Genomic DNA, 12466 nt, shown 5'->3' on the forward strand with positions numbered 1-12466 from the left:
TCGTCTAAATTTTATTAATTAGGATTCTTGTTCCACATCTATCTATTTATATAGGATCCAATTCTTCAAAAATCCAATTTCTGAATTAAAACTTCAATCCCAAAATTTTTACTACCTATCTTTATTTGCCTAAATATTATTCTCGTTAATTAGTATTATAACCTCATACCTACCTATTTATACCTCATACCTACCTATTTATTCAAAGCCTAATCCTTTAAAAATCCAATGTTCTAATTCAAATTTTCAATTAGAAAAATTCCACTATTTTTTAGTTATTTATTTATTTTATTCGTTTAAGCATTACTTTTGTTAATAAGTATCATTATTCCATATTTGTTCATTTATTTATTTCAATCATTAAAATTCAACTCTTCAAAACCGGCTTTCCAAATTTAACCTTTAGACTAAAAAAAATTCCACCATCCACTTTTATTCATTTAAATATCATCTTTGTTATCATTATTATAAATTCCACGTTTACTGGTTTTTTTCTTCTAAAAATTCTAATAATTAGAGTTCAATTATTCAAAAGCCCGACTTTCAAAATTAATTTTCAAAATCCCACTATTCACTTTCATCCGTTCCAATATCGTTTTGATTAATTAGTAGCATTATTCCATACTTACCCACTTATTTCTCTTAAAAATCTCAATCATTAAAGTCTAATTCTTCAAAATTCCGATTTCTAAATTTAGCTATCTGAAATTCCAATTGTCCTATCTCCGAACTTAATTTTCAGTTTCCCATGCCCCAATTCCCGTATTTATCCCGCTACTTATTACTATCATAATCACTATCATTTTATTCATTATTTCTATAAATTCTGCCTTCGAATGATTTCTAAGATTTCCAATTTTTATACATCAACTTTCATATTTTCTACTTCTCAAATAACTTACGATTCTGATCCCTTTCAAAATTTAACTACCATAATCCCAATTTTCGTAACTTAATTTTTCTTAAAAATCCTGAACTTTCAAATAATTCTTCAAAATCCTAATTTTCTTTCAAATTTAATTTCTAAAATTCTCATTCTCACATTTAATTCCTAAGAATCCAATTTTCAAATAAACTCCAAAGAATCTCATTTTCACTCGAATAGTTTTAATTCCATTTCGGTTTTTAAATAATCTTCTGATCTTCTTGATTCTACGTAAGCAAAAATGAATTCTTCATAATTGTAAAACACGGAATTTGTAAAACTAATTCATGAACCATAAATTGGGCTTTGGTGGGGGCCCCACATATGTGATCTCATAACTAACTGATTGATTGACTCGTTTGCCATGTGTGATTGATTTACTCTGTTCCTTGATATACACATTATCATTCTGTGTTTGTTCACTAACCTTGTTTCTGATAGCGCGTTACGGCTCGTGGTCCAGGTATGCACTCTCTATACCCATTCTGTTTTTCATAAGTGTAAGATTGATTTGAATATCCACTGATTTTCCCATTGATTGTCACGTCAGCTTCATTCTATTAGTAGAGACCCGACTTTAGGGACTTAGAGGGGTGCTACGGTCCGTACCGTACCTTCCCAATAAATAACCTGACCCCCGAGTCCGATCAGGTTTTTCACAGATCACCTTTTCCAAAACATGGAGTCACACTTAGAGTTTTTCTTTCTTATTTTGTTTACCTTTTTAAAAATAAAACAAAAATAAGTGGCGACTCCAAGTCAATTTTTTTCAACCAAATAAATGAATCAATTTTTCAAAATAAAAATTGAGCTCGCCATCGAGTAGGAAACGCATGAGCCGAAATGCGGGGTCCACAAATATATTGGTATTTTAACATCTCGTATCATTTCCATCCATTATGAAAATTATATGGACCAAACGTTACTTTTTAGGTCCAATTGGCCCAAAACACAATTCTCCCAAATTGATGTCTCGGAGTCATTGTCAGCTGAAAAGTGAAAATGATGGTCAAGACTCGAGCAGTTTTGCTTGTAGTTGTGGGTATCTAATCAATGTGGAAGAAAGTCAAAATAGGCAGGCCATCAATCATGCTTTCTAGAAGCTAGTTCACATCATCATTTTACTTTTCTACTTTTCTATTTTATTAGGTTGATTACAAAGATTATACATGGACGTCTACCCATCCCTCAATTAAGCCCTATATGTTCAAATATTAAATAAATTCTTCATTAAAATAGACCAAAAATCAAATATATTATATAAAAATTCATGTTAATATTGATTCACATTATTAAAATAAATTAGATTCTAAATTGAAGACCAATGAAGTTGCCAATGAATATGGAATCTCTTAAGTCAATCTAGCTACCATTAATCTGATGATTAGTTTTCATCAAGTTGATGCCATTAGGTTAGAAAACTTGAGGTGAAGCCCAGGTGTCATTATTTACCTTCATGAATGGTCCTAAAGCATGAGCTGGAGCCTAAAGTTCATCAAGATTGAGAATTTCATCTCAAAAGAAGCAAAGTCATCCATATCTTCCACTTTCATGAATGGTCCAAAACAGGCTACTGTTAGGCCAAAGCATGCAGCCAATTAAATCCTTTTTTGAATGTATTCAATATGTATATTGTTACTCGCTCTCACATGGGAGTTGAATCTAACTTCGAAGTGGAAAGTGATAGGTTGAATGGACTCAGTCTGAGGGACCACTGACCTGATCACCTTTATATACTATCCCTTTGAAGTGGAAGTTCATGTCTGTCCGTAGCTGGAGATGGCAACTGTCCTTCCTACCACCATGGATGTATCCACAATAGCTGTGGAGACCCCCATCAACCCTCCTAAAGACCTCGATGCTGGAGCTCTCTTCGTCCTCAAATCCAAAGGTAAACAGACTGCATATCATGGTTCATCATATGATCAGTTTTAGCCCATGCTTTGTTTGGTTCACAAAAGTTCTTTAATTTCTTTCTTTCCAAAAAATATATCAAGATCTATGGTAGTGTTTGCATGATATTAAGGCCTTGATTTCAGAACTGATTTTCAAGAATAAATGAAAGTACTTGTGGATAATGGATATGGCAGGGTCATGGTTGCACTGTGGATACCATCTGACGACCTCCATAGTGGCACCAGTGCTGCTGAGTCTACCATATGCAATGGGGCTGCTAGGATGGGTGGCTGGAGTCGTGTGGCTAGCCTTGGCCGCGCTTGTCACTTTCTATTCCTATAATCTCCTATCTTTGGTTCTGGAGCACCACGCCAAGCTCGGGCATCGCCATCTTCGCTTCCGGGACATGGCCACACATATTTTAGGTGGGCAGCCCACTTTCTTTCCAACAACCAGACTGCTTTTTAACGGAGAAATTCAGATAGAGAGAATCAATTTTTATATGTATACCTTTAGAAGTTTAAAAAGAATGAAACTCACTGTCCAGAGTTGTCGGCAATGACTAAATCACCCCGCCAACCTTTGAAATGTCAACCCAATAATTGAACGTCCCTGCCACTTAAAATCAGGCATCCATTCCATTCAAAGAGCCTACTTTTACTTGAGATAAAATGGAAAAATCAATGTAAATGACAGCAACATCCACAAAGAGCCATAGATCAGTGTAGAATTAAAAGAAACGTATTGATTGATGATGGGATTTTAACAGGGCCTGGATGGGGAAGATATTTCGTGGGGCCGCTCCAATTTGTGATATGCTATGGTGCAGTCATTGTTTGTTCTCTTCTTGGAGGGCAGAGCCTCAAGGTTAGTCTACTTTGTCTGCCAGACTTTTTTCTTTTTTTCTTTTTCTCTTTATTCAATGTCTGGGAGATTCAAAGAAAGGGTAAACAGGAATATGACTCGCCTTTCTTTATTGGTAGTAGATACACAATTTTGACAAAATTGGATTGCAGCCAAATATTTTACTCCATTAATAGCCCCCTAAATTTAAAACTCTCTCGTGTTTGGCCTCAAAGAAAATGGACTGCAGAATCCTCTTTGTCCACTCTTACCTTGAAGATCTTTTCTATTTTTTCCTTTTATATAAAGCATGAGTTAACTGAAAAGGTGCTACATTTTCAAGCTAATTGGTGCCTATATCATGGAGGGAAAAATCCGAGAAAATTTTCAATCTAATGCACTGACATTTCCCCCCTTATTTTGGTTTTCAAATGCAGTACATCTACTTGCTCTGTAGGCCAAATGGTGGCATGCAGCTTTACCAGTTTATTATAATGTTTGGAGTGCTACTGTTGTTCTTGGCACAAATTCCATCCTTCCATTCCCTAAGGCACATCAACCTCATCTCTCTAGTCCTCTGTCTTGCCTACAGCGCTTGCGCAGCAGCCGGGTCCATACACATTGGTGAGAAGAATGGCCATAAAAGTACCTTTAAGGTGATCCTTGCATGTTGGCATATATACTTAATTTATATACATTGCCTATGCTGCAGGAAGCTCTAGCAAGGCGCCTCCAAAGGATTATTCTCTCAGTGATGATAGAGCAAATCGTTTATTTGGTGCATTTAATGGCATCTCAATCATCGCCACCACATATGCAAGTGGAATCATTCCTGAAATTCAGGTTTGTTATGGCCACCCTTCATGTTCGTATTTTTTTTTTTTTCCTGCTGTTGTTGGGTGTTTAAAGTGAAGTAAATTGCCCAGTATCCTTCATATTTGTAGGCAACCATAGCGCCTCCAGTGACCGGGAAGATGTTCAAAGGACTGTGTATCTGCTACACTGTCATAATCTTGACATATTTCAGTGTAGGAATATCTGGCTACTGGGCATTTGGCAATGATGCTCAAGGATCAGTCCTTTCCAATTTTATAGATGGTGATAACCCCTTGCTGCCCACTTGGTTTCTTTTGATGACCAATGTCTTCACTCTTACACAACTAGCCGCTGTCGGTGTGGTAAGACTCTTATTCTCTCACAACTTGCTAGGGTTTCAATTTTGTGGTTGCGTTGCATCTAAATCGTTCTAAAATCGGTTGAATCGGATGGTTTTGGTTTCTTGCAGATTTACTTGCAACCTACAAATGAAGTTCTAGAGGGCTTTTTCGCAAACCCGAAGAAGGATCCGTTTTCCCTTCGCAACACCATACCAAGGTTGATTTTCCGGTCCCTAACAGTGGTCATAGGAACAACTATGGCTGCAATGCTACCATTTTTTGGAGACATCATGGCATTGTTTGGGGCAGTGGGATGCATACCTCTTGATTTTATATTGCCTATGATATTCTATAATGTGAGCTTCAAACCCTCCAAAAAAAGCCTAGTTTTTTGGATAAACACAACCATTGCAGTGGTGTCCTCGGCACTGGCAGCAGTAGGGGCAGTGTCGTCGGTTAGACAGATGGTCGTTGATACCAAGACTTATCACTTGTTCGCTAACGTGTAAGGCGTAAAACGATTGTATATGTTGGTGTTCATATGACACCAGGACGAGTTCAGTTGATCTAAAATTGGCCTATAGGCCCGATTACATATATTCAGGCCTAATCATTAAAGCCCAAAAAATTGGGAAGCCAAACTCAAGGGCTGGGCCGAGCTTTAAGGCCCAAAAAAATCCCTAAAGTGGCCCAAACATGAACAGGCATTACATGAGATATAAGCTTTTACGTATAGTTGAAACCATTGCAGAGTCATAAACATTAAGCCTAGCTTTTTAATGTTTTCATTATTTTAATTTATAAACCTCATTATATATTTATTAAATATTGGGGCCTAGGATCCGGCTTAGACTAAGAGCAAATTTCTCAGCCCAGTTTAAAGGCCCGCTTGGGCCTAGTTGGGACCCCAGCCTGGGCAGGTCCATGTTCATGTTGGGTTCTATTAGGTTTCAACTTGAATGGATCCGAATTCCAGCTTTATAGTGTGTTTGGTAATGGTTTTAAGAAATGTTTCTAACTCTTTTTAATACTTAAAAAAAAAAGGGAGAATTATCCAAAAGGGTAGGCTAAGTAAAACAATTACTAGAAAATGTGGTATCTTTTAATAATTATTGGGGAGGACTTTAGTAAGCTTAATATACCAAAACTGCCCTTTAATTATAACTTTTAAAATTCAAAGCATTTAAAGCACTTCACTTGATTTGTCAATACATTTATGGTATATGGGTCCCACATTTATTGTAATTATTGATATTTAAATTTTAAATCAAAATTTTGGGTTTAACCCTTACAATTATATATAATTTGTTATTTAAATTTACTATTTAAAACAAAAATACATTTAAAAAATATTTTCAAAATATCATTTATTGTTTTTTTACCTTTTTTATTTTTATTCTAATTTTTAATTTTATGAAGAAAAAAATAAGTTTTATAATTATAGAATAAAAATGATGATTTTTTCATATATATATTATAATTTTAAATTGATAAATTATGTTTTTGTATTAAATTTAAGGAAGATAAAATTTTTAATTTTTCATTCAGATTCTCTAAAAATAATAAGAAAATAATAGAAAATGTTTAATCATTTTTTATTTTTATAATAAAATAATTTAAAAAAAATTATATAATTTTTTTTCCTTTGCATAGTATTTTTTTTTTTTAATTTTCATATAATTTTTTTTTCTCAATGCATCGAGTGGATAATGTTAATATATTTGATATGTTGAATATTAATAAGGTACAAAAGGTGATCCTTAAGATTATTACTTTTATTATACAATACAAGCACAATAAAAATATATTATAATTACAATATAAATACATTTACATTACAATACATTACAATAAAACCTAATTAAGAAATTTATGAATTTTTTTTATAAAAATGATAATTTTGTATGATCATACCATATTTCACAACATACCTATATCATAAATAATTTCTGAAATAAAATGAAATACTAATTTGAATTCACGTAGTTTATATATATATATATATATATACAAAAATTATTAAATAATTTTAAAACACTAAATAAATGTTGTTAATATATTAATACGATGTGTTAATACCAATAGGGTATGAATAAACATTTTTAAAATTATTACTTTTATAATGAAATATAGGTACGATATAAATGCATTATACTTACAATATATTATAACATAATTTAATTTATTTTTATTTAATTTTTTCACGAATTATTTATTATATTATTTTTTTAATTGTATGTTTTATATATAAAACGATATAATAACTTTAGGATATGGTTTTTATTTATGAGATATTAAAATTTTTTTTTTTACAAGATTCTTTAAAAAATCTCAATTTAAAAAAAAAATAACAAATTTTTAAATAGTTAATTATTCAAAAGTGATAACAATTTTTTCAAGTTGAAAAATGTATCGTTGATTGCCTATCAACATGTACTTATCATCATGTATGGGTCCCACATCATTTATCAACTTGTACTTATCATCATGTATGAGCCCTACATCATTGACAATCTCAATTTATTTATAAATAATATAAAAAACATATTAAAGGATAAAATTGTCCTCTAAAAGAGTGAACTTTTATAGTCATTAGTTTTTCTAACCCACTGTGGACCCCGCATTTCGGCTCAATGCGTTTCCCACCCGATGGTGAAACTCGATTTTTATTTCGAAAAATTGATTTTTATTTGATTAAGAAAATTGACTTGGAGTCGCCACTTATTTTTGTTTTATTTTTAAAAGGTAAACAAAATAAGAAAGAAAAACCCTAAGTGTGACTCCTTGTTTTGGAAAAGGTGATCTGCAAAAAAACCGGATCGGGTTTGGGGGTCAGGTTACTTATCGAGAAGGTACAGTAAAAACCATAGCACCCCTCTAAGTCCCTAAAGTCGGGTCTCTACTAATAGAATGAAGCAATCATGGCAGTGGACGAGTAGATCAATGAGTACCCAGAATAAATCATGCACACGTGAGAATCAAAATATGCTTGGACAATTACCAGAGTTAAAGTAGGTGTGTACCTGGGCGACGAGCCACCATGCGCTATCAAGAGAGAGGTTAGTGCACAAGTAAGAAATAATAGCATGCATGTCGGAGAGCAGGATAAATAAATCATGTATGATAGCCGAGTCAATCAATCAAATCAATCAATAGATCATAAGATCATGTATGTGGGGCCCCCACCAAAGCCTGATTTATATTGCATGAATTAATCTCACGAATCCCATTATTTCGGAATTATGAAGATTCGTTCTTGCTTACTAAAATCCAGAGGAGCAGAAGATTGTTTGAAAGCCAGAGCGGAATTAAAACTATTCGGGAGAAAATTAGATTTTTGAAATTTAATTGAAAAATTGGAATCTCGAAGATAACTAGAAAATTGGAGTTTTAGAATTTATTTGGAGATTTGAATTTTAGAGATTGAATGCGAGAATGAGAATTTTTAGAAACTGAATTCGAAAGAAGTTGGAATTTTGAAAACGAAAAGTTGATGTGTAAAAATTGGAAATCCTAGAAATCATTCGAAGGCGGAATTTATAGAAATAATGAATAAGATGATAATGATAATGATAATAATAAGTTGCGGGATAAATACGAGAATTGGAGCATGGGAAACTGAAAATCAAGTTCGGAGATTGGACAATTGAAGTTTCAAATAGCTAAATTTAGAAATTGGAATTTTGAAGAATTTGACCTTAATGATTGAGATTTTTAAGAGAAATAAATGGGTAAATATGGAATAATGTTGTTAATTAATCAAAACGATATTTGGACGGATGAATGGTGAATAGTGGGATTTCGAAAATTAAGTTTGAAAGTCGGATCTCTGAATAATTGGACTCTAATTATTGGAATTTTTAGAAGAAAGAAATAAGTAAACGTGGAATTTATAACAATGATAACAAAGATGATATTTGAATGAATAAAAGAGAATGGTGGAATTTTTTTAGTCTCAAGGTTAAATTTGGAGGTCCGGTTTTGAAGAATTGAATTTTAATGATCGAAATAAATAAGTAAATAAGTATGGAGTAATGATACTAATTAACAAAAATAATGTTTAAACGAATAAAAAAAAGAATAGTGGAATTTTTCTAATTGAGAATTTGAATTAGGGTGTTGGATTTTTAAGGGATATGACTTTGAATAAATAGGTAGGTATGGGATTACAATACTAATTAACGAGAATAACATTTCGGTGAATAAAGATGGATAGTAGAATTTTTGGGATTGAAGTTTTAATTAAGGCATGGGGTTTTCGAGTTGATAAATATGAGATTTAAAAGAGTATTTGAAGAATTAAAACATGTGATCTTGACTTTCTTTTATAGATTGGACTTTGAATAAATAATAAATACGGGAATAATAATTCGAATTATGAGAATATGATTTAAGCAAGTGTTTGAAGAATTAAATTAAAGTGTGAGATTTTTGAAGGATTGGTATGAATAAAATAGGAGAATATAAGATAATAATTCTAATTGATAAATATGATATTTAAAAGAGTATTTGAAGAATTAAAACATGTGATCTTGATTTTCTTTTATAGATTGGACTTTGAATAAATAATAAATACGGGAATGATAATTCGAATTATGAAAATATGATTTAAGCAAGTATTTGAAGAATTAAATTAAAAGTATGAGATTTTTGAAGGATTGGTATGAATAAAATAGGAGAATATAAGATAATGATTCTAATTGATAAATATGAGATTTAAAAGAGTATTTGAAGAATTAAAACATGTGATCTTGATTTTCTTTTATAGATTGGACTTTGAATAAATAATAAATACGGGAATAATGATTCTAATTAATGGAAATAAGATTTAGACGAATTATTGAAAAAGATTAGGTTAAGGCACGGGATTTTCGAAGGATTAGACTTTAAATAGACAGGGAAATAGGAGAGAATAGTTCTAATGAAAATAAGATTTGAGCGAATTGCGGGATTCTTAGAATTGAAAAATTAAGCTAGGGAGTTAGATTTTTGAGAGATTAGACTTTAAATAAGTAAACGAATATAGGATACTAACTCAAATTGAAGAAAATAACATTTAGCCAAATAGTAGAATTTTAGGATTGAAAATTAGATTATGACATTGGATCTTTTTAAAGGATTGAATTTTGAATAAGTAGACTAATATAGGATGATAATACTAATTAACGAAAATAACATTTAAACCGAATAAAAAGAATAGTGGAATTTTTAGGGGTTTGAAAATTAAATTATGACATTGGATTTTTGAAGGATTGGACTTTAAATAGCTAGATAAATGCGTGAAGACAATTCTTAATTGATGAAAATGAGATTTAAATAGATTATTGGAAGATTAGATTAGGATTAGGGATTTTTCAAGGATTAGAATTTAACTTTGATGATTGAGATTTTTAAAAGATGATAAATAGATGCGTACGAAGTAGTAATAATAATTAACAATCATAATGTTTAAACTGGTGAAATTGAATAATATAAGCTTCAAGATAAAAATATAATTAACAATAATAATTTGTCTTTTAATTGTCTTTAAGATAAAAATAAAATAACAAATAAAAGGAAGTGATTTGATTAATTAATTATGGATATTAGAGGATTTTAAGAGAGTTATTTGGATTTGGGCAACCTAATGGGCTAATGGATGTGGGCATGGGCCAGTGAGGGTGGCTAGCATAGGGGGCATGGGGCCTTTCATCAACATGCTTGGGTTGGGCTCCAACTCAAGCCCAAACCCGTCACCAAGAGCTTAAGTCTGGGCTCTAACTTAAGCCCAAGGCATCATCTCCATCAAAGCTTGGGCCTGGTGATTTAACTTAAGCCCAAGGCATCATCTTCTTCAAAGCTTGGGCCTGGTGCTTATGGCCTGCCCCTCCGCCTGGATATCCTCTTCAGATGGAGGCTCCCAACGCCGGTAGCACCATGGAGAGATGGGCAGCGGCGGCAGTCCCTTGGCTGGAGCGGGTGATGGCGGCTGGTGAGGAGCAGGGGCCTTGTTGGCACCACGTACGCAACAAAAAAAATGAGGGATGGGGCGGCTTGCATGCATGGGACACGCGCGTGTAGACGGGCAGCTTTGGGGGTTCCTGTGGAGGCGAGCTGAACGTGGACATGGTGGGCAGCCAAGTCTACCAAGTTCCGCTCATGTGGGTGAGGGAGGAGTACGGCGGCTAGAGAGAGAAAAAGTGATGGAGAAGATGGGTGAGGGTGGCGGCCGTGCATGGAATGTGGGGTTAAAACAGAGCTTCATTGCTCTCCAAACAAACCCAAAAAAATGAAAGAGATAGCAGCATCTAAACCATAACTATGAACCATGAAATAAAACATATGCTCGGAGGATATTTACTCGAAACTATTAAGAGAAAAATAAGGAGATCATATACATCAAATGAGTTCAAGAGCCATGGTAAATATCATACCTCTCCCTTCTCCTCGTTTCCTCTGTTTTTTCCCCGAAAAATCTTCTGTCCTCTCCTCAGCTTCCTCTCTAAAAATCCAGCTCAAACTCTCCCTCTCCAGCCAGCTTTTCCTCTAAAAATCCCAGCTCAAAACTCTCCCTCTCCAGCCAGTTTTTCCTCTAAAAATCCCAGCTCAAACTCTCCCTCTCCAGCCAGTTTTTCCTCTAAAAATCCCAGCTCAAACTCTCCCTCTCCAGCCAGCTTTTCCTTTCTTTTTTCCTCTATTCCTCTCTTCCTCCGCAAGCCATCCCCGTACCCCCCGTCCCATCTGCCGCCCCAAAAGCAGCCTACTTCAAAGGCCCTCAGAAAAACAGCAAAAATAATCATCAAAGCTAGCTCCAGCTCCTCGGGGGAGGGGGGTCTACACCCACCCTTTTGGGTAATTCTCCCAAAAAAAAAAATATATCTTTTTAGAATTATAAAGGTTAAAAACACTTTTAAGAATCACGGTCAAATACACTCTAATAATATGTTTGATAATAATTTTAAAAAATGTTTATAACTTTCTCAACACTTAGAGTGCATTTGATAGTAATTTTATAAAGTATTTCCGGTCTTTATAAAACTTGAAAGATAAAAATTTTCAAGTGTTAGAAAAATTAGAAATATTTCATAAAATTATTATCAAACGCACTCTTAAATGATAAAAAAAATTTAAATGTTAAAATGATTAAAAACGTTTTTTATAATTACTATCAAACGAACTCTTAAACATGTTAGTATTTTTGTAAGTTTGTAACTAAATAAGAGGATTGATGTTGGTTGAAATTGCATGCAATCCCTCAAATCCAAAACATAATTATGATTTATTTTTTTAATTTATATTAGACTACTAATTTTATCATTTTTCTTGAAGAGTTAAAATTCCTTTGATATTTAAAGTTTAACTTTATAAGTATTTATTTCTATTAAATTAGTAATCATTGATTAGTATGACTTTTGAATTTAGGTTAGAAAACACTTTGGGAGAATTATGTTTTAGGGGTAGATGAGCCCCCAAATTAACAAAAGGTCCATATAACTCTTCAAATTGAGCCCAAGATCCAATGAAAGTATGGAAATTGAGTTGAAGGATATCATCCTTTAGTATTTCCAAAAATGTCCTTTATTGATTTTGAGAAAAAAAATTAATATTTTTGAAAAATACTTTTATTTAATTTAATATTTTTTATTTAATTTAATATTTTTTAAAA

The 12466-nt window shown here is 32.8% G+C and overlaps 1 protein-coding gene across 1 annotated transcript; it reads left to right on the plus strand.

Annotated features, from left to right (window-relative positions):
* Nucleotides 1-2559: 2559 nt before the first annotated feature.
* LOC100266039 (GABA transporter 1) lies at nt 2560-5418 on the plus strand. The gene is made up of 7 exons (XM_002265627.4): nt 2560-2816; nt 3016-3246; nt 3591-3688; nt 4102-4288; nt 4377-4507; nt 4609-4842; nt 4950-5418. Exons 1-7 carry the CDS (start codon nt 2705-2707, stop codon nt 5328-5330), a joined length of 1374 nt encoding a protein of 457 aa, XP_002265663.1. The 5' UTR covers nt 2560-2704; the 3' UTR covers nt 5331-5418.
* Nucleotides 5419-12466: the final 7048 nt, after the last annotated feature.

The sequence above is a fragment of the Vitis vinifera genome, chromosome 13 (assembly GCF_030704535.1).
Source record: "Vitis vinifera cultivar Pinot Noir 40024 chromosome 13, ASM3070453v1".
In the NCBI taxonomy this organism is placed as follows: Eukaryota; Viridiplantae; Streptophyta; class Magnoliopsida; order Vitales; family Vitaceae; genus Vitis; species Vitis vinifera.